Source organism: Rhyacophila brunnea, unplaced genomic scaffold, assembly GCF_057557595.1.
Source record: "Rhyacophila brunnea isolate RB1 unplaced genomic scaffold, BYU_Rbru_1.0 scaffold_10, whole genome shotgun sequence".
Classification (NCBI taxonomy): Eukaryota; Metazoa; Arthropoda; class Insecta; order Trichoptera; family Rhyacophilidae; genus Rhyacophila; species Rhyacophila brunnea.
Genome location: NW_028232752.1, coordinates 3354899 through 3379433, shown reverse-complemented (window position 1 = coordinate 3379433; position 24535 = coordinate 3354899). Strand labels below are relative to the sequence as shown.

Below are 24535 nucleotides of genomic sequence, written 5' to 3'. Positions count from 1 at the left end.
TTATTTAGCTACGTATTTTTTCCGACTTATACGCGGCGGAAATGGAAACTCTGCCATTCTTGGTGTCGCTGATAATTACCTTAGGAATCGAGGGCATCCGTTGTTTGATGTTGGATGATGTTGGGCTTTGTCTTGCGTACTTCACGGTACTAAAAATTCTCTATAACTCCTTAGTTAGAAGCAGACTTGAGAGTGGGTCTATCGTTTGGGCCCCGCATCAGTTGAAGTACGGCCTTATGGTGGAGAGAGTCCAAAAGAAATTTTTGAGACTCCTTTACTTTCGGCTGTATAGATATTATCCGTGGCTCTATCCGACTGATTTTCTCAATAGGTATGCTTACATACTGTAGCTTAAAATTTAGAAGGGATCTTTATTTAGTTACATATTTTTTCAGACATACGCGGCGTAAATGTGAATTCTGCCGTTCTTAGTGGTGTTGGCTTGTGTGTCTCTGATAATTATCTTATGAATCGAAGGCATCCGTTGTTTGTTCTCTCAATGTGCAGAACTAACCTTCCATTAGTAATGTCAATTGGGAGGGCAATAACAATGTTTAATGAAATCGCTTCGGATATTGATATATTCCACTTACGTGAGGTGAACTTAGGTGGACGATGTTTTATAAGTTTTAAGATAGGGTCGATCAACCTAGATCACTCTGTGTGCTTCCATCTACTTTAATTTTTGTTATTTTATTTCTTATTTTATTACTTATTGTATTATTAATTCACATTGCTCTGAATTTTCATTTGAAAAATTGTTAACACTTATTTTATCACTGTCAACGCTTTAAATTTATAATTTGTTATGTTCATTATATGTTAAAAATAAATAAATTTGAATTTTTTAAACTATCTCTACGAGCCGATGTAGATCTTGGCCATTACCCGAGAATATTTTTCTTAAATAATTGTCTTTTTACGAGAAATTTTTGTTAGATATTTGCTCAACGTATTAGTAATAATTAAGTTTACACAATTATCTTGTACTCAGCTAAAAATTATTGAGCCCAGAAACTTGTATACGATAGTGTAATGGTTCACTTAATGCACAAAAATAAAATAACGAACAAAAATACATTAGGTTATAATATGTTTTGGGAACATACTTAGTTATCAGTGTTGATAATTTTAAATTAACCGGTTAATTTAGTATAATTATTCAGTCACAAACTTTAATCTTCAGAAATGTATACGTATAACCAAAGTTACCTACCGAACTATGAAACTCGTATCGCTCAAACCAACTCCTAAGTATACCTGGAAAATTTCAATTTCCATAAATTTCGTTCGATAGTAATCACTGCTATAATTTCCTTATAAAAGTAATTCATGAGATAAGCACTAATTAATATTATTAAGAAGTTCGTCAAACAGTCTTATAACTTTTATTATGTAGGTATTGTATTCATGGCATCCACAAAGGGGGCTGACAGAGCGCTATCTATCTATCGATTTGGTTGAACAGAGTTATTGCCATCCCAATTGGCATCACCAATGGCAGGTTAGTTCTGCTCTTTACTAGTTATATCATGGTTTCCTAAACTATGTTCCGCCGAACCTGAATAGGTGTTCCGCAATCATTTGGAAAGGTTTTATACACTGCAACACATTTAAATAATTATCTTCTACTAAGTAGAAGTAAAATAAGTAAAACTAAAATAATTAAAGAATCTACTTCATCAACTGATGTTTATGACGTCAAGTATCTAGATAGGTCATGGCTCCCACAAGGAGGGGGGGGGGCGACGTGAGAGATCGACCAGCCAAGTGAGATAAACACACATCACAAACATGCACTAATATTAAAAAAATGTCGCTGTTTCACTGCAAGCATGCTAACATTTAATGATATGTGGTTTTGCCATGCTTACAATTTTTGATTATTGTCGATATTTGACATGTCCATATTGTGCATATCAACATAAAAGTGGGTGGATTAAAAATACAAAAAATATCTAAAAAAAATGCCCTTAATTTTACCTCGAACACCATTATTTGGAATATGCAACTGTAGATCGTCACATTGCCTTTTCTTTAACCATAGCGATAAGTAGAGGGCCCGCTTCGGGATGTGGGGGCCATGTTCTAGGTGCAGACGGAGGACTATATTTTCTCACACCGTGCGCATTAAAAAGATGGGGTTGTTTTGAACTGACCGGCTGACAAGTCTTGTCAGTTTAACGACAGTTGCCAACATTAGCAGAATGGTTAGCTGCGCTAATAAATTTAATAACCTACAAAATAAACTAAGTGTTCCGTTAAGGGCGGATGTGCTCAGCGTGGGTCGAAATGGAGCTTTTTTTTCTATTTTAAAGGCATGATCCTGGACATTCCTTAAACGTTATAGGTAATCTATTTATATAATTTTGAAGTCTTATTATCCTTTATATTTATTTTAAACATTTTATGACTGCATTAAGTATTTTTATTACATAAAATAGTATTTTTTTAAACCTCTCGCTCTAATGTTTTAGAATATAGTCATATTTCAGTACATAAATGTACAGTGGTGTTAAGATTTTTTACATTTGTTAATTTTTAAACGCATTTATAAAACCATCAGTATAATTTATGTCGACATTTTTATAGTGAAATATTTACGATAAAAAATTATATTGATAATCTCTGTGATCCCAAATTTGACAAGAATTAGGCATTTTATTATTCAAAAAATGGGCAAGATAACAACATTTGAAGATAATTCTAAAGATACTGATTATAAGCTATGTTTTTGACCATTCAAGTGTGATAAACATCCTACGAATAATGATTGCTTTATAATAATTATTGACTTAAGAATAAGGTAGTGTTTTTTTTGAAGTACGCCATTTCTTTTGGAATTCCCCAGTAGTTAAGCTACAACATACGGCCGTAGCCATAAATTGACAAACTATAATTGAAGTAGGGAGTAAAATGTTGTTAACGTGCGTGTTTAAACATGTACCTAACCGATTTTTTTTAAACGGTACAAGTGAAGACGAACGACATCTAGTCATTGATGACGTTCCATGAATTTAAATTTTTCTTTATTTAATAATATACCTAATAATATAATGTATATTAAATATTATGAATCCTAGATCCGTCTCATACTTTAAAACCATTACGTGTTTGAGATATCGCAGTAAATTGACGGTATTGATTGTTTTTTATTCGTCCATAGCTGGAATTACGTTATTTCTCTCAAACTGATACATCTCTGTTATATTATGCAAACAAATATTACATCGCATAATATTAGTAATTATTCCTAGAATGAAATATTACCGGCAGAATAAATAACTAACACAAATTGTCAATAGGCAATCATTTCTGCATAAACCATACCAACTGTGCAAATGTACATAAGATTAAAGCGGCAAATATTTTTTTAAAACTATCATTTAAAATTGGATTTTAAAATTCGAACAAGCTTTCAAAAAAGATGTTTATATAATTAGCACTAATAAATATTATAGTTAACTAAAAGTTTTTATGCTAAAAAATGTTTTTACTTATTGAATCTATAGGGGACGATTAGAATAAGTTAAATCATTATTAACACAATGCTTACGGGCCCTTTTAATTAATTTTGTAATTAACTTGTTAATTTGCATTTGAAAAGTAATTAGCAAAAATACAATTTTGTGCGGCCCGTAAGCATTGGGTTAACTTAAGCTCATTCCTCGTCCCGTAGAATACTTTGAATGATCATTATCTCTGTAAGATATATTGTTATGTTATATGCGTTGTTATGTTATATGTTATACGCGTAAGCGACTATAAACCGTATATACGGGACTCCAAACGTTCGAGTAGTAAATCGCATTTGAAGTGGTGTCTGGAATTTGAAAACATCTCATGAATATACACACTAGAAAAAATCATTTTGTAGAAAAACCTGACAGAACTTGAACGTGTATCTGCTGGTTTCACGCCCGTATGCTTTTTCCAATTAGGCTATGGGCATTTTAATTAATTACGAAAATTTTAACTACATAGTTGTTGTTACATGAAATATTTTCAAATTATATATATTCAATATTATATAGAATGTTACATTCTCAAATCATGTGTCTTATTCGTTGAATAATAAAAAATAGTTTATTAAGATAATATTATATATTATTTTAAACGTAAAAAAATCATGAACATCTCGTACATACATTAGGGCATTTTTTCTCATTGCATCAGTGTCGAGTAAATTTATGATAATATAAAGATTTAGCATTTTTGGTAACATAATATAGTGCCAAAGGATTATTTATTTAATATTAATAATGCGTGTGTCGCCAACACATTAAAACCTACTCGATTTCAAAATTTATTATTAATCGAAAATGCAAAATCATTGATAATAGTGCAATGTTTAAGTAAGATTATCTCGAAAGGTAGATCGTCGACATTCATGTGTTTCTAACACATCCGGAAACCGGCCACAAACTTTCAAATTGCTACACAAATATTATATTATATTTGTCATAATTTTGAAAAAAATATTCTTAATTTTAAATAAAATTATGCAGCTATGCATAACGGCCGCCTCCCGGCTTTATTTTACCACGTTTTTATTAGCTCGTATTCTTGTCTGTCTAGTACAATTTTTTTCTTGTTTGTCCAAGATTTGTATTGGACGATTGAAGATTTTGAACTAACTTCCCGACCAGCTAGTCATCTGAAACTTTTAGAATATATCAGAACACGACGACAATGCATTCTTTTAATTATATATTTAATTATATAACATACTATCATTGGTTGCTAGGGGTCTGGGGTCCTAGCAACTAAATTATTAATATATACGTGCGTTACTATGGAAATCAATATGAAATGTCAAAATGACATTTCTGTATTCTATAATATTTATTCAGTATTTCTATCAAGTAAAATAAAAAGTTTTTATTAATACATAGAATTGTCAAGTTTATATTATGATTCAACAGAAAATTTAAAAACGTGGTATCTTGTACTTAATTATTTATTTTTAAATTCAAAATTTCGTACATATTTTTTTACACTTGCATATTATTATTGTAATCTATTTTTTTGCAACCTGCGTTTTAGCTTTCGACAATATCTTCAAACTGTATTTATCTTGAAGTGCATTAATTATCATGACAATACTATCTTGACTATTGCTAAGTGATACAGCTAAGTGATCATACATGTGCTACGTGAATCTTAATAATTGTTGTATTCCATAGGTTACCATTCAATACCAATTTACCATTTATAGCGTTTAATAAATGCATCATATTGTTTAATTGCAAAGAAAAAAACATTTTAAAACAATACTGCACATTATAATCAAGTACAATTCCAATGAACATAAACTGTTATATTCCCACGTTTTCTTGACATAGCCAATTATAAGGTTAACCGGTTAAGTACCGCATTTAAATAGATGAATTTTCAATCATCACTCCTATTGCAATGTAGGTAGAGCTAATTTTTCAAATAGCATATAAATGCATTTTTTTTTTTTTAGAATTATTAATAACCATGTCCTTGCTTTTTCGTACAAGGTGGTTTGTTAGTAATTTTGATCACAAACACCCAGGCTTTGAGACAAACACATGAATATTGTGTCTCCTGATCGGGAATCGAACCCAAGAACTCTCGGGTGGAAGGCAAGCGCCTTACGCACTGCACCACGAGAGCCGCCATATATATAAATGCATTTGATATGTTATATTATATGGTAATATTTAAGCATGCAGCTGTAGCCACGTTAGTAGAATAGGACAACAATACTGTAAAGATATCAACGTAGATTTTTCTTTATTTCAATGTATGTATAGCTAATTTTTCATCGTTGTAGGCTCATTGCAGAAGCCATTCTCAATAGATAATCTGCAACGAGCCCAAAACATCGAGGAAAGAAGATCAGTGAAACGGAAAATAATTTTCAACAATAAGTGGGATGAATTTTCGCATTCGTTGCCAATCGGAGAGCGGTAGTCGACATGTGAGCACGTCAATTTGTTTTGTGATGGCGTCGGAGGAATAATATATTCTTAAATCGTATAAAGATTATTAAAAAACGTTACTCATGTACTGAAAAAAGAAAACATGTCAATGAATATATTATTATTATTTCTAATATAACAATAAATATAACTTTAAATGGACGCATGTTGAATTTTTATGACAAATTATATTTTGTTCGCCACGCATCGTTTGCACAATCTGCGCGTCGCGTAGTCACAATCTTTTTAGACCATGCCTCAGCTGAAGTATAGCCTTCAGATTATAAACAACCGCGAAAGTCCCAAATATTTTAATATAACGAACCTGTATTTATTTGTTTACAAAAGACTGAAATTGAGTAGACTCAAACGTCTATGAGCAGGCTCGTTTGCGAGTCAATTTTATTCTATATACGACCACGATTTATAGATACAAAATAATTACCTACAATTTTAAAAACTTTCGCTCCGTATTGCGAATTATTAGTAAAAGTACATGTACCTAGTATTAATGTGTTAAATGTTCTAATAGTAATAACGCAGGTTATGAAAAATCCTGAATAATTCCGAAAGTTGCACTATTTTGCCCCGGGCCGCGATGATGGCAACACAGTGCCATTATCAAATAATTTTAATACACATTTCGACGATACAATTTATAATGTACATAGCATTGTTAAAATTCACGCGCGGAAATATAGAAGTATAATAATATTATTATCATCGTGAACCTGTTAGCCGTTCCAAGGATTTCCAGATGAACGGAAATAAAAATTATCGTAGTCAGGCAAATATTATTAGTTAATTGTCTGTCGCAAATTATTATGGTCGTTTTATACGAAATTCCGAATAAAATTAAATTATACCCGGCGGGCCAAAAACGTAAACAGTTGAACAACGACAAATAATGCAACTGACAGCTGATTCCAAATTTAAATGCATCCATTTCGTAAACCCTTTCGAATGCAATCACTTTTATAATATTAAATTAATAATTTTCGTAATACTTGATCATTTTATTCCGTTCGTGTGTCGGTCGTGTGCATTATAGTTATCGTCGCCATACAGGGGGGGCTGACAGGGCTCTAGCCTGGGGGCCCGGCGTGGCTAGTCGACCAGATAAGTGATATAAATGCACATCACAAATTATTACAAATTAAAATTATATGGTTGTACGATATAATTTGTAATTGTGTATCGATACTCGACAACTCCATGATTCATATTGATGCATTAAAATGTACAAAAAAACACTAAATATGCACATTAATTTTACCGCGTACACCTTTTGGAAAACGCCACTATAGAGCGTCACACTGCCTTTATCTTTAGCTATAGGTAGGGGGACCCGCCAAAGATCCTAGCATGGGGGCCCGCTTCAGGATGTAGGGGCTATGATTATAGTACTAAATATAATATATAAAATTAAATTTTTATTCAACGCTTGATATGCAATGAATAGCTGAGGATTGAATGAATATAAGTGCAAAGGTGAGCAAGTTGAGTAAATCAACTTATTTATTCGATTACAAATTCTGCAGAAGTAACCGTTTTCCACATTTTGTACAATGTTGTTTTGACATAAAATGATTCAATTTAATTCAAACCACAAAATACAATATTAACGATATTTGATAAATGTTTAGGTCGCATGACTATTAATTAATTCGTTAATTTAGTTGTAATTAGATAGGGTGCAGGTAGCTAAATTGTTAAAACATTTTTTATACGGCATCATATTTTTTTCAAGATTTTTTTAAATGTTTGTTTCCGATGTGCTTCCGAATTATGTATGTTCATTAAAGAATGTTACATTCTTAAATCTTGTGAATTATTCATTTAATAAAAACTTGGTTTATTAAAATTGTTATGGGTTGGAATTATTAAAAGATATTATTAATTGTATTTAATGTTGTCCTTTATTTCCGGTTAATAACACAAAATCACATAACATAAAATTACTGGTATACTAATATAAGGTTGAATATTACTAGGTACACAATGTATGTTTCTTGTGAGAAGTCCGACTGAAGAGTGTTTTATATATTGGAATACTACTAGATAGGAACAATAAAGATGATGCAACAAACTTAAGAAATGAACAAGATTTAACATGTAAAAGAAACAATGAACTCATTGTTTTAGCCGGTCGAATCCACTGCTGACTCACTAACAGTTACAATTTTGAATGGCACATAACAAAATTAAACTTTAAACAAGAAAAAATTGGTGAAAATATTCAAATTTTTCATTCGTTGTTATGAAAATAATAACAACAATAACACAGAATTATATAAAACATAATTCAATTATTTTGTTCTGTTCCACGCATAAAAATATGTATCTACGTAGGTTGTTTTTTATACGTCACTTGTGCTGCTTTAATCCTCAGCAAGAATGTATTACTCTTAATTTTAAATAAAATTATTATAATTATTAACGAATATAATATTCTCAGTAAAATTATTTTTTTTATATTATAATAATATCAACTAAGCCAGACAAATCTATTTCCCTTTAACATTATATCGTCTCTGTTCTGGCAGAACACACTAACTGAAGAAAACTAGTTCTGAGTAATTTGAATTTGAAGTTGTTAAAATGTTTGAAATGGTCTATCATTACATCGAAGTAATCGTAAAAAGGATGACTTTAAAATAAAGACTGTTTATTTATTAAGAAGGTTTCCAGACGGTAAAGTTTGAAATAAGGAACATTTTGGTATAACTAACTCAATATGTATTTTTTTCGAATTAGTGTCTTCTGCCAGAACAGTGACGATATATTGTTACATATTACTTATAATATGTATTTTAGATATTATGAAATCAGATAAATTTATTTTTACTTATATACCTATAAATTTGATTAAAATTTAATATTTTATATAATATCACCATAGTGACAATATTTCTAGCAATACATTAATTATTGACAGCACACGTAGATTACAAAAACACGGGTGTTGAATAGTAAAAAAAATCCCTTATCACTAAATTATGTTTTCTTTATTATAATATTTTTAATGAAACTATAAATATTCTGTCATTGAAAGGGTTGGTTATAAAATCAATGTATCCTTCCAGCTGTACCATTACCATTGTAATAATATTTTGAATATATTAATTATACAGCATTAACAACTACTGATTTATATTTTAATAATAAATCTATAATCCATACACACTAATATAATAAAATAAAATAAAGTAAACATACCATAACAGCAAATAAAAGAAATCCAAGCTTATGAATCATTTTTGTCAGTTTCAAATTGTCAACACACTTTTTTATAATATATCTATCACTTTAACTTTTGTTTTTTTTTTATGTATTATTGAAAATGGAACGTTTGATGGATTGTCACTACACTTTTGTTTTATTTACTTTATTTTGTCGTTTCAAAGTGTCACTTTTTGAATTCGCGCGCTGCGGCTGTTGTATGTTGTTATGTGCCAATCTCAATGGCTCGACCGCACGACGCAAACGATCGACTGTCAACTGCTTACTGAATGATCTGAGTGTAATAAACATTTTTATAAGCAGTAAAAATGGTGGGGATGCTCACATGTAATTGCAGAACGTATGTGTATGTGCTGTTACATTACCTATTACAGCAGGGCTATTCTAACCAGTTAACACGATAGCACATTTTCGTTATTTTTCTTGGTCCGAAATACCACTGATATCGCTCGGGTTAATTCTGTATACAAGACAGTTATCCAAATCTTTATCTAATAATTAATAATCGCTACACAATCCCCACTGACTTTTTAAAATAATGATTTCACTTTGACGTCTGTTTAACGTAAAAAGAGAACTGCAATATATACGCGCTATATTTCAGTTTGTTTTATTGTTGTATCATTGGGGAGAGTTCGTTTAATTGGACCGGTTAGGTATTTATATAATTATATTTATCAAAAAATGTATTAATTAAATAATATAACAATTCGTTCGTTTTATCCCATCGGTCGGTTTAATTGGACCACTTATTTGGTAAATTGGACTTAAGATAAATAATACGTCAATTATTCAAGTCATTATCAAAACATGCTACAAAATAGTAACTATATAGATTCGTCGTGCATGTTTCATGTTAAAATTGTGCTGTATAGAGTTTAATATTTAATTTTTAATATTTTTTTTATATTTAACCCAAAAAGATGTTCTTCCAATATTAAAAAATATATTTGCACAATTCCTGCTTAAATTTTAAAGAAAATAATATGATAGATGTAGGTAAGTATCCTTTTAAACGTTTCAAAACCATTTGCGTACAGATATTTTAAAAATCGAAATGCCTTTCCAATGGTCCAATTTATCGAACCAGCAACGGCCCAAATTACCATACTTTCATAAAAATTATAATGACAAAATAACCTAATTGTTTATAACAGCAATTAATTAGCAATGTAATATAATGTAGAAATCTTAGAAAATATATTCACTATAACGTATTTTAATCAAAATCCTACCTTGTCATTCAATAATGCTTTGTTAGTGTAATTAAAATATTACACCAGAAATTATATAGTATTTTATGCGACATTGATAGTAGCAAACTTAATTCACACCGATAGACAATTTGACGACAAATCAATGTTAGTGTAATGCGTCGTTCTGTATTGTCAGTTATGAAAATTTTCATTCGGAAATAGGAAAATAATATACTGGTGGTCCAATTTACTAGATGGTCCTATTTTGCCAACTCTGCCTTATGGCATTTATAATAATATATTGTATTATACTATTCTACACTGTACAAAGGTATATTTTCCCTATAATAGTTCGCGTAGCTGGCATGTCATACGCCAACTTTGGCTTGACGCGTTGCGCGGTGGTGCTGGTATCGCAAAGTTAATATTAATTGTCGTCCTCTATCTCATTTCAAGCAGATAACGTGGCCATCCGGAGCTGAGTTAAAAAAAATAACCCCAAGCAGTTCACATCCCGGGATAATTAACTCTCTACATAGCATGTTAATCACTTTTTTTATTTATTTTGGAGTTGACTGATATGTTAGAATAGCCCTGCAGGGGTGGTCTATAAAGGGACCGAAAAAAAATATATTAATAATTAATATAAACAAAATAAAAAATCATTCCTCTTTTTGTCCTTTCGCGTAATGCCCAGCATGCACCTCTCTATACCTCGTTGTGCTACTCTAAGTTTCCGGATCTCTCTTTTACTTAGGGTCCATGTTTCACACGCATATGTGATCACGGGAAGCACACACTGGTTGAACACTTTACACTTTAGACACAGTGGAAGGTCACTTTTGAACACATTATTCAGGCAGCCAAAAGCACTCCAGCCTAGCTTTACTCTGCGAACAATTTCATCAAATATACATCCATCTATAGACACTTGTTGTCCCAGATAGATGTAGCTTTCATCTGTTCCAGCTGAGTGCCATTGATGAGGATCTCTTTTTGGTCCGCAAAGCAGTTGAACATGACTTTCGTCTTTGTAACATTTATTTTCAAACCTACTTTGTTGCTTACTTCAGCGAGTTCCTGCGTTCTGCTTTGAAGGTCTTCTAGGTCTTGCGATAAAATTACTATGTCATCGGCAAAGCGCAGATGACTCAGGTATTTTCCATTTATGGGAATCCTTTTGTCATACCAGTCAAGTTGCCTGAATAAGTCTTCAAGGGTGGCTGTAAATAGTTTAGGTGAGATTTTATCACCTTGTCGGACTTCTTTGCTGATAGTAAAGTGGAAAATAAAGTGGACCATGTAAAGTTTATCGTTCCAGGTACTTTGGGGTATTCGAGGCCCCGTAAATCGGATCTGGCTCTTATTATGCCAGTATCACTACTGACGTATTTTCTGAAATTCTTGTTTTTAATGTGCAAACAATAATTATTATTGATAATCCCAAAACGAAATTGTATTCATCTGTTTCTCAATCTTTTTTTTCTAATATAAATATTACAAAGATATTCAACAATGACAATAAAAAATACTGTAAGCATGTATGTTGAGGTTATAATTATGTCTAAATATACCTCTTTTATCTTTTAAATAATAATGATAACTAATAACTAACATTAAGTCGATACTAGGAATATTACCAAATAAAATAATATTATATTGTTCTTTATTTTTCTTTGTAATATAATGATTTATTTGCAATTAACGGGAACAGGGTACTCTGAATAAATACAATTAAGAATGTTTATCTGTTACTTACCTGCTTATTGAAGTAGTTTCAACAGTGTTTATTTACAGTAGGTAATTCAATATAGACTATTTAAACACATACTTTAGTCTAAAAGTCATTAAAAATTCTAGTCTTGACATTCGTATTTTTAATTATTTGCTGAGAACTCACTTTCTTTTACTTTCTGAATGTCCTCAATTATCGTTACTAACGTCCGTTCAATCTTTTTTCATTAAATTCTACTTCACATTAATCCCGTTTAGGTATTTCATAATTATGAGTATACTTAATGAGTTATAGTTTTATAAAGAATTTAACTTATTTTTAATGTGTCACCTCAGGGCAACGTATTACTATGAAAACATAGTAAAGTAGTACCTATATTGAAAAAAAGTCAATCAACGAAAAGTTTTTGGGATCAAAAAAATGGAGACCTTCTCTATAACTTGCAGTATGTGAATGACAATGCTCATTGCAAACAGGCGGAAAGATTTGCAGATTATACTTATCAACAGAGTAACAGATTCCTGCGCAACAAATGCATAGGTAAATAACCTGAATACTAAAATAATGAAAATCCAATATACGTGTTCAATAAAAGTTTGACTAATTTTTTCTTACTCTGAACAAAATATATTGTGTACATGGCCCCCACAAGGCGGGGCTGACATGGCTCTGGCCTGGGGCCCCGGGCTAAAGGGGGGCCCGACGTGGTAGATCGACCAGCCAAGTGAGATACACACATCACATAATTGCACTAGGTATATATAGTAAAAAAATGTCACCATTTAGTAATATGTGGTTGTGCAATGAAATTTTTGATTATTGTTGATATTCGACAAGTCCATAATAAATTGTGCATAACAATATAAAAGTGGTTGTATTAAAAATACAAAACAATCATTAAAAAATACCTTAATTTGACCTCGAACACAATTGGGGATATGCAACTGTAGATCGTCACACTGCCTTTAACCTTAGCGATAGGTAGGGGGGGCGCCAAAGATCCTAGCCTGGGGGCCCGCTTCGGGATGTGGGGCCCATGATTGAGTAGGTACCTACAAAATTGTTAAAATACATTTTTAAAAAGAGTTGTGATTGATTTTTCTTGATTTATGGAGTGGCCGCCATCTTAGATTCAAGACGTCAGACAGACCACGATTTCAAGCAAAACACCATCATGATTGTCAAGTAAGTACATTAAGAATGTAGAGTCTGTATTCTATAAGCTGGCGTATACGTCACACGGAAAGCATTGTGCCATCGCGTTCAACTGTTGCAAGTTTTCAATGTTAGGGAACGAGATGGATGCTGAAGCGGGGGGGGGGGGGAACCGCACGCCAGCTTATAAAAGACAGACTCTATTTTTCTGGTAGCTATTCAATTTCTCCATTCAAAATCGTAAGGACTTTTATTTCATTACATATGCCCCAGGACTATAAAGATTGACAACGTCTGCACAAAAACAAAAGACGCGTGGAAAATGATTATTGCGTATATACGTCACTAGCATTACACACCGCAGAAAATTGAGTTGCCATACGTCATAATAATATTATAATAAGTGATCATATTAATCTAGGGAATTCATCTTATCAAAAAAATATTTCCCACATTCATGGCGACTTCATCACGAGTTTTAATATTTAAATATTTTTTTTATTTCCCTAATTCATACGTCATTTTAGATTTAGATCAACATATTATCGTACAAATGTACTTCCTTCCTGATGTATGCACACTGTGGTTGATTATGTGTCATTGTTATTATAATCACATATTATATTGTATCAACCGTTTATTGAACAATTTAGTATTTTTCGTCATTAATAATATTATTTACAATTTAACGTTTTTAAAGAATTCTTCTTGAAGGATGTTGTAGAGCTCCAAGTTATGTCGATTAAGCCATTCTTCCCCTTCTAGAATGGACCCATATATTCTACGCAGTAGACTCCGATAGGCGAGCTACCTAGCATCAACGGATTGTGCGGGGAATCGTGGATACCAGACCGGACCGTCGGATGTCGATTGGCGGACCTAGGTGGTGGTTGGCATGTCAACAAAGATGCTAGACTTCCTGGCGCCTCTTGGATAACACTGGACAAGGAAGGATAGAGGAAGTTCTTGGAAAAGGCTAGGACCCGCCCTGGATTGTTAGGCCACTTCTGATCATAACGAAAAATATTTATATATTATCATCATCAGCCTGAATCTATCCACTGCTAGAGGCCTCTCCAAGCTGATTCCATTCCTATCGGTAATGTGCGTTGCGTTCCCACGTACTTCCGCAGAATTTTATCATTTCATCGATCCAGCGGCCTCTAGGTCTACCTTACGGGCGTGGTGTACCGCTTGGGTCCAACTATTATCCCTTCTTCGAGCTATGTATCCAGCCCATTTCCATTTAAGGTTTTTAGCGAACTCTATTACATCGCAAACCCTTGTCTGTTTCCTTATCCACTCATTCCTCTTTTTGTCCTTTCGCGTTATGCCCAGCATGCACCTCTCCATACCACGTTGTGCTACTCTAAATTTCTGGATCTCTCTTTTACTTAGGGTTCATGTTTCACACGCATGTGTGATTACGGGATGCACACATTGGTTGAACACTTTGCGCTTTAGGCACAATGGTAGGTCACTTTTAAAGATATTATTCTGGCGGCCAAAAGCTTATATATATTCCACGTTTTATTTTATTGTTGATGTATTGTTGTGTATGAATATTTTTTTCTCACACACTTTCGGTTCACCCGCTAGAACCGAAGATTGTACAACATACCCGATGATTTAAGACTATTTGTTTGAGCTATACTACCTCTACTATAAAAATCCAGTAACAGAATACAAAACATTCAATTAATTTAAATTTCTTATATTAGTGTTTTAATTAATCAACACGTATCTAAAAACATTAAAAAGAAAAATACATACATATATTTTCAATTTGAAGGTAAACTTATAAATAAAAAAAAAACATAAAATTTTCGTTGGTTGAAGGTTTTCATGTTCATATTATTTTATGTTATTATGTACTCCATCCTTATAGAATTGTTTTTTTTCTTTGGACGGTGTTCCTAACATGCATCTTCCACACCTTATTGCGCTAGTCTTAAATTTGTGATCACTCTTCCATTGTGTAGTTCCAAGCTTCAATGAAACGTTATAACAATATCTTTACACGAGAGTTAGTGTATTATAATATTATATCCATAAATATCTCTTTCGGCAAAACGCAATATAATATTTATTAGCCGCTTGATTTATATAAATGTTAGACCGAATGTGTGAAATTGCGTATTACACGAAATCGGCAATATTTTGCCTAATTCATGAATACGGCAACGGGCTTGCATTATTCATGAATTAGGCAATTGATCTGCCGAGTGCGTGAATTTGGCAGGATATGGAATTCTTAAACTGTCAACATTAGTTATAATTGGACATAATACAATATTATTATTATTAGGTTATGTTAGGTTAGGTTAGGTTTTTTAATTCTGAGCAAGTGTCAACAAACTATCAAATCATACTATTACAAACAAACAATCGACCATTGCCTGAGACCCAAGCACGAATCAAATCGCAAAGATACCTTTTTAATAAAATTCTTCCGTTATCATATTATAGTTCAAGATTTTTTTGGGCATAGTAAATGGATATGAACGTCATTGTAGTTATTGATTGGTATATTTTTTATATAATCAATGACGTTTGACACATTTGGTTAGTTTGATTAGTTGCAAAAAACACCACCGGAGCGCGACCATCTATTTTGACCAATGCATGAGCATTTGACACATTTGGTTTAGTTGCAAAAAACACTACCGTAGCACTATTATCTAATTTGCCCAATTCATGCACTAGGTAGAAAAATGACTGCCGAATTCACGCATTCGGCAGATATTTTGCCTAGTTCATGAATAAGGCAACGGGGTGGCATTTTTCATGAAATAGGCAACATTTTGCCGATTTTATGTAATACGCAATTTCACACATTCGGCATAACATATACACCTTATGAGTTCCGGCTAATTGGTACTAAGAAAGGGAACTAAGAAATAGTGGGAACTGAAATACCTAACAGCTGTGGAGAAGCAGGCAACCGATCTCGAGTGTGGAAGAATACGGGATAAACTTAAACACGTGTCAAGAATACGTCATACGTCGCTCATCCGCTATTGTTGTATTTGAAGGTTGCAACAATTACACACACTATTGCACGTCTATAATGCTTAGTTAATTTTCGTAGGACACGCACACATTCAAACCCCTGCGTCAAAATATAGTGTATTGTGATATAACCTATCGGAATTATATTTATTAATCTGTTCTATGGTATAATGATTTATATTGTATAATGAATAGTCTCATAAGGGAATTGGCCTTATAACATTTGTTCAAATCTGTATTTAAATTCTAATGGTGTTAAGTTTTGTACTGTATTTGTATTTGTTTGCAGAATAGTACATTCGACACAATGACTATGAGGTACAAATTGACAAAATTTTCTCAAATTTCGAGACATACATAAACTAAAATTAAATGTACACAATATACACATAAGTATTTTTTAAAACACTGATGTATATTGATATTTTTAAAAGTGTATATTTATGCTTTGCACTTTGCTTTTACAGCATGCATATGAAGGGGTGGGCAAGTTCACGTATCTCGGATACAGCCTAAATACCCAAAATAAGACAGCAGAGGAGATAAAAATCCGCCTTTTATCTTATCTTTTATCTCCGGGAATAAATGCTGGCATGCTTGCAAGCGACTGGTGGGGTCGAAAATTCTAGGCCGAAGAAGTAAACTTCTAATTTATAAAACAATTATAAGGCCAGTGGTCACTTATGGCTGTGAGACTTGGTGCTTAACTCAAAACGAGGAAAACAAATTAGCTGTCTTTGAGCGCAAAATACTCCGCAAAATCTTTGGACCCACGTTGGAAAATGGGAACTACAGAATAAAAATGAACCACGAGTTGGGAGAGCTGATTGAACAGCAAACAATCATAAGATACTGTAAGTCCCAAAGACTACGATGGGCGGGACATGTGGAGATAATGCCGGAAGTTAGAGCGCCAAGGATCACGACAAAGTGGCTACCCCAACGGAAAAGACCCAGAGGCCGTCCAAGAAGGAGATGGGCTGACGCCGTAGAAGTGGACTGGCTTCATATAGGAAGACCCGGTAACTGGAGAAGTGTGGCGAGAGACCGAAGTGAGTGGAGAGCGGTTGTGGAGGAGGCCAAATCCCACCCCGGGATGTAGCGCCGTCGAAGAAGATATTTATGCTTTGACGTTACTATGTACTATTTTCACACTTAACCATGTTTTAAAATCATATGAATTATGGTAGGTAGATATTATTATCTAAATACTATCGGTAATTTTTTAACAAAAATTGAAACGTTACCTTGTCACATAAATGACGCAAAAAGTTTTGAAGGCTTTCGGCTTCAATATATTAAATCAGATATTTATCTAATTACTAAATATCACACGTGAAGACTCACCTCAATGCTTAGCTCTATTAAATATTTTAGGCACAATCGCTAAAACGGTATGCAACCTCAAACAAACATGCCTTAATAATTGCATTTAGAAAATCTGGGGAAACTCAAAAAGCCTCAAAATCAATGAGGCTTGTAAACCTGTATTTCACCAGTCATTTTAGCCAAAGAACCCTTTTATATTATATTATTTAAAAAATGTGAACGCTCGAAGTATTTTAGTTCAATAGATAACAGTCGACAACAGGCGCACATATAAGGGGGGTGGGTTTGGCCCCCAGTCAGAAAAGGAAAAAAATACGAATTATTTAGTTAAATGGCATATTAGTTGTTCTTCTTCTTCGTCAAGTCCTCATGACTGAGGGTCGTTCCCCGGATGATTTGACTGTCAAACAGCCTTCTCAACGGGTTGGCCCCACTCCTCTTGGTGGTAGGTACTCGCAACTGGTACAAATATCTGGGGCATTCATTGTTTGCCTTAACAATCTGATGCGGCAAGTCTAAAACACAAAACAGCGCGGATGACACAAATTGATACTAACGATGCTAAGAATAATTATTATTGTTAAGCCATGCGCATTCGATAGGCAATTGTGGATGCGACAGCTCGCAATAACACGTAGGTGTACAGGCTAGGTGTTTATCGCTAGATTCAAAGAGCGGAGTGTCAGTGTATGAAGAATGTACCTGTAGGTGCGGTAGGTACTCTACAGTTGAAGTGGCGAGAATCGATAAGAAATAGTACATGTGGAAGTCAGTGCCACCTGTTACGTGATGTTATCCCAATCCCCACCCGTGACCTTAAAAATCAATTAAAAATATGAATAATTTTTCAAAATGGACTCCCATACCATTTTTCTGTTTGCACTCCTGCTCTATAATGACGAGTCTCGACACTACGTGTTATTTGGTAAAATCAAGTTAATGTTTAGTTAAAATAACGTTTCATTTTTGTGATCATAAAATAGTGTTTTTGTGATAACGCATCAATGATAATATGTCGCAAATTCAATGCGCCAACGCCAAGTACATCCTCCGGGAATATCCCTATGCCTATATTATTATGACGTCTGCAAGGAAAAAACACGTAATTTAATACTTGCTTAAAATGTCATAATCAATATAATCATTACTCATATAATCTATATCTCTCTATATATAAAAATCTCGTGTCACGATGTTTGTGGTCGAACTCCTCCGAAACCGCTGGACCAATTTTTATGATTTTTTTTATGTATAATTGTTAGGTATGAGAATAGGTCAACAAGTATATTTCATACCGCTAGGTGATTCGGGTATCTCTATCCAGAAAAAAAATTCTTTAAAGCTCGATCGATTTTTATGATTTTTTTTATGTATATTTGTTAGGTATAAGAATAGGTCAACAAGTATATTTCATACCGCTAGGTGATTCAGGTATCTCTATCCAGAAAAAAAATTCTTTTATTTTTTTGACAATTTTTTTTTTGTATTTTTTTTTTATTTGGCATCAAAAAATACCTATAACCCAAAATTTTCACTCTCCTACTTCCACCCTCCCATTTTTTAATCGCGATTTTAGTATTTTTGTATGAACAAATGAACCGTCGTTCGTATTTCAAACAGAACGAAATTATTTATGTTGTTGAATGACAGATGGCGCTATGTCCGAGAAGAATTCACGAGAAGCGTCGCGTTATTTTGACATTTCATGTACAAAGCGTTTTCCTAAACATTTCACCAACGACACGATCACAAATGTCGACGGATATCCAATATATCGTCGAAGAAATACTGATAATGGCGGACAATCATTTACGCTAAATATCAACAACGCAGACATTGACATTGACAATCGTTGGGTGGTACCATATTCGCCTCTGCTGAGCAAAACATTCAATGCTCATATTAATGTTGAGTTCTGCAGTTCGGTGAAGAGCATCAAATACATTTGCAAGTATGTGAATAAAGGCAGCGATATGGCTGTATTTCAAATTCAAAATACCGATGTGAATGCTCCTCGATTGAATGACAACGACGAAATAATGCGCTACCAAATTGGCCGGTACATCAGCTCCAATGAAGCTGTCTGGCGTATCTTTGGTTTCCCAATTCATGAACGGGACCCAGCAGTTATACATTTAGCCGTCCATCTTGAAAACGGCCAGCGCGTATTTTTCACCAACGAGACAGCATTTGAGCGTGCCATAAATCCACCAAAAACTACTCACCGAATTTTTCGAATTGTGTAATCGTGCGGATACTTTCGGTGCCTTTGCACGAACATTACTATATTCCGAAGTACCTTTCTATTTCACATGGAATCAAACAAAAAATGGATGCCCCGCAAGCAAGGCACACCAATTGTTGCGTGCCCCGGCCTATTCAAATCAAACACTTTGGGCCGAGTATATACAGTCAATCCAAGGCAGATTGAGTGTTTCTATCTGCGACTGTTGTTGGTTAATGTCACCGGCTCATTATCATTTCAAGATATACGCAAAGTGAATGGGCAACAGTATCCAACATATAAAGATGCATGCCTTGCACTCGGCTTGCTCGAAGACGACAATCACTGGGACGATATGCTTGCTGAAGCAGCATTGGGCTGTACAGCAACACAAATTCGTCTACTATTCGCCATAGTGTTGACTACATGTTTCCCGGGACGAGCAGACACGTTGTGGGATAAGCACAAAGATTCAATGACTGACGATATATTGCATCGAATTCGTACACGGTGCAACGATCTAACGATTCCATTCAGTGACGCTATGTACGAGGGTGGGTCAATAAGTCCTTAGAAAAGCTGACAGGTGGCGCGACTAGTATATATATAAAAATCTCGTGTCACGATGTTTGTGGTCGAACTCCTCCGAAATGGCTCGACCGATTTTTATGATTTTTTTTATGTATATTTTTTAGGTATGAGAATAGGTCAACAAGTATATTTCATACCGCTAGGTGATTAGGGATCTCTATCCAGAAAAAATTTCTTTTATTTTTTTTTGTATTTTTTTTATTATTTGGCATAAAAAATACATATAACTCAAAATTTTCACTCTCCTACCCCCACCCTCCCATTTTTAATCACGATTTTATTATTTTTGTATGAACAAATTTAACCGTCGTTCGCAATGACATTAATATGGACGAAGCATCTAGAAAATAAAATGACACTCACTTTGTGTCGGCTCTGCCGGATGGCGAAATTCATATTTTAATATCGGTATCCTACGCTCAAATGAACATTCTGCTTGCAAGCGGTCTGGCGACACCGCTGGATCTGCCCATACAAAATTTCTGACTGTCAGGTTTCGACTCCACCGTTATTATTGTGTTACAAAATGCCAATGTGCCTAGTATTATATAAAATAATGACAATATTATCACCATTTTCCATATTCGGTTTACGAACGTCTTTCCGTTAACAGAATTCATTTTTGTTACGCCGAATGTGCTAAGTTGACTATTACATGAAATGGGCAAAATTTTGCCTAAATCATGAAAAATGCAAGCCCGTTGCCTTATTCATGAATAAGGCAAAATATCTGCCAAGTGCGTGAATTCAGCAGTAATTTTTGTGCCTATTTCATGCATTGGGAAAATTAGATAGTAGCGCTACGGCGGTGTTTTTTGCAACTAATCAAACTAACCAAATGTGTCAAATGCAATTTATTATATAAAAATATACCAATCAATAACTTCAATGACGTTCATATCCAATTACTATGCCCAAAAAAATCTAGAACTATAATATGATAACGGCAGAATTTTATTAAAAGGTATTTTCGCGATTTGATTCGTGCTTGGGTATCAATCGTTTAATGGTCGATTGTTTGTTTGTATAGTATGATTTGATAGTTTGTTGACACTTGTTAGCTAACCTCAAAATGGACATTCAATTGAATTCAGAATGACGAAACCTAACCTAACCTAATATTAATAATATTATATTATCTCCAATTATAACTAATAAAACCATCCGTATTAAATTTACTTTTCTACTGTCATGTTGACAGTTTAAGAATTCCATACCCTGGCGAATTCACGCACTCGGCAGATAATTTACTTAATTCATGAATAAGGCAACGGGCTTGACTGTACATGAATTAGGCAAATTTTGCACATTCGGTGTAACAAGTATTTAAAAATCAATTAAACCCTGCCTTACCAAACTGTAATAGTTTTTGTATATTTTGGGCGATATGAAAAATTGTGTACACTTTTTCATTCATACTTATTTGTTTTCGTTGGATTAAGAATACATATTACAAATATTATTGGTTCATTTTTTGAAATTCATTAAGCCCTGCCTAAACCAAACTATAATAGATAAACAATATTATTGTATCTATAAAATATCCAAAGTTATGTATGATTTAATTGCATAATTTATGGATAGACGAGTATTTTTTTACTATTGTCTATTATGGCTTAGTTTTCGCAAGGTTTAATTGAATTTTAAAAACTAACCAACACCATCTGTAAATAATTATTGTAGTCTTATTTCAATGAAAACAAATACGAATGACTGACAAAGTTTAGTGTTTACTATTTATGACGAATTATAACAGCCTGCCTACACCCTTCGAGGTTATAGCCCGATCCACTTAGCTAGGGAGCTAGGGGTTGAAAAAACTAGCACCATTAGTCAAAAATAATTGTGTTCCTTTTATTACTATTAATTATTACAAATAACTATTTTTTAGTTATACGATTTATTCATACATTGTTCTATAAATATTTAAAATACAACCGAGTTTCAGCCTAAATAACATTATCAAAACGGCTCTCAACAATGTATGGATATACGAGTATCATTCGGTGCGGAACGGATAACCTGAACAGCAGAGAGATATAGTCTTTACCTATATAATAGTATTAATTTGTTATAATAGAAATTAGAGTAAACTGTCTTCGTTGTCAGTGTGTATTTGCCTTTTGGTGATTGTACATAGTGCCTGAAGATGCCGAAAGGCGTAACTCGGGTCCCAAAAAACGAATCAAATGGAATAGTATAAAACATAAATGCATTAGAATGTGGTTTTATTATTTTTAATAGTACATACTATCATGTTTTCTTCCATATTAGATTTCGATCGAAAGAGATTTTTCGAATAAGCAAAAGTAAATATCATTTGTTTCAAAAAAAAAAACTTGAGTAAATATAATTGATAGAATTAATAAGTATTTAATTAATATTAACAATTAACTACAGTATTATTCAAAAATATATTTTTAATTGTACACGTTATAATATTGTTTTTTTAGGGCCATATAATACTTATGTGTAATTTCAGTGTTAATCTGGCTTGCACATGGTATAATAGTATGTATTTATTTATTTATTTATTTAAAAAAGACACATTGAGTACATAACAAATTATTAATTGAAGACGTTCATAATATGATATTTAAAATATAAAGGTGATTTAGTTGAGCAAAAAGCACAAACCAAAAAATAATTTTAAAGAAAATAAATAAAATAAAAAACAACAATAGTTCAAAAAAAAATACGAATTAAACAATGAAATAAAAATTTAAAAAAATAATACTTAATGCATCACTAAAAATGTCTACATCTCTAGGGAGTGCATTGACCAGCCGCACAGCCCTCGATATTGGTGCCTGGTGAGCCTGACATGAAGAAACAGCTTTCACCCAAAATAGGTCATGGCTGCGACCACGCATGTAATTGAAGGGTGCATAAAAATTCAAATTTTCCAGAATATCGGGATTGAAAACTATACCACGCGAGAGCAGGGAAAATGCTTTAAGAGCAGAAGAGACCTACGAGCTTCAAGAGAATGAAATTATGATAATATAGTACTGAAGTCACAAGAGATTTCATTAAGTATTAAATAAAGTGTATGACATGAAACTTTTCAAATGAAGATTCATTAACTGTTTGACTTTTTTCTCGACTGTAAAATTATTATCTCTATAACTTTCAAACCTAACCCATAAAAAGCATCAGAGTGCTTAACGCTTCATAGACGATGCATTAATTATTACAAGAAACCTGGATAATAATTATATAATTGGCTCAGAAGACGTGAAAAAATGAGTTTAATGAACTTTAGATGGCAAATCGTTCACGATTCAACAAAATAGTGTTATCACTTTAAAGAATAATAAACCATACTCACTTTAGCAAGGTTATATTAAAATAATTACAAGATAAAAAGAACTTATTACATACCACGTTTTTAAATTATCTGTTGAATCATATAAACTTGACAATTTTATGTATTAATAATTTAGGACAAATAAGTCAACAAATATTTTTTTTTGCTATTTTGCGACAAACAAACAAATATAGAATACTGAAATGTCATTTTGATTTCCATAGTAATGCACGTATATATTAATAATTAAGTTGCTAGGACCACCTCTTTAGCAACCAATAATAGTGGATTGGATTACAGATTTCTTCCGAAATAACTTTTCATACAAAACAGAATTAACTGAAAATTAATTCAATTCTACTTAAAGATGGCTAAAAGTATTTAAAAAATGCATTGGCATCGTGTTCTGATATATTCTAAAAGTTTCAAATGTCTAGCTAGTCGGGAAGTTAGTTAAAAATCGATTGCAAGATTTGTACCGGACAAAGAACCACCGGACAAATAAGAATACGAGCTAAGAAAAACGTGGTAAAATATAGGCAATTTAGAAGATATTTTTATTTAGCTATATATTTTACGACTTATAATCGACCTAATACGAGGTATAAATAAATAATTAGAACTCTTCCATTCTGGGCAGTGTTGACCGGTGTGTCCCTGATTTAGAAATAGAGAGCATCAGTTGATTATTCTCCCATGGTGCAGAACCAACCTGCCACTGATAATGCCAATTAGGAGGGCGATAACTATGTTCAACCAATTTGCTTCGGATGTTGATATATTCCACTT

The 24535-nt window shown here is 33.0% G+C and overlaps 1 protein-coding gene across 2 annotated transcripts in view; it reads right to left on the bottom strand.

Annotated features, from left to right (window-relative positions):
* Positions 1–9462, bottom strand: part of LOC147078827 (neurotrophin 1-like) — a 56312-nt gene extending 46850 nt beyond the window's left edge. The window contains exon 1 of one of the 2 annotated variants that reach the window (XM_085949942.1): positions 9171–9462. In XM_085949942.1, coding sequence (XP_085806068.1) covers positions 9171–9209 — 39 coding nt within the window. In that variant the 5' untranslated portion in view covers positions 9210–9462. The remainder of the gene's footprint in view (positions 1–9170) is intronic. The other variant, XM_085949947.1, reaches the window with a different exon arrangement.
* Positions 9463–24535: the final 15073 nt, after the last annotated feature.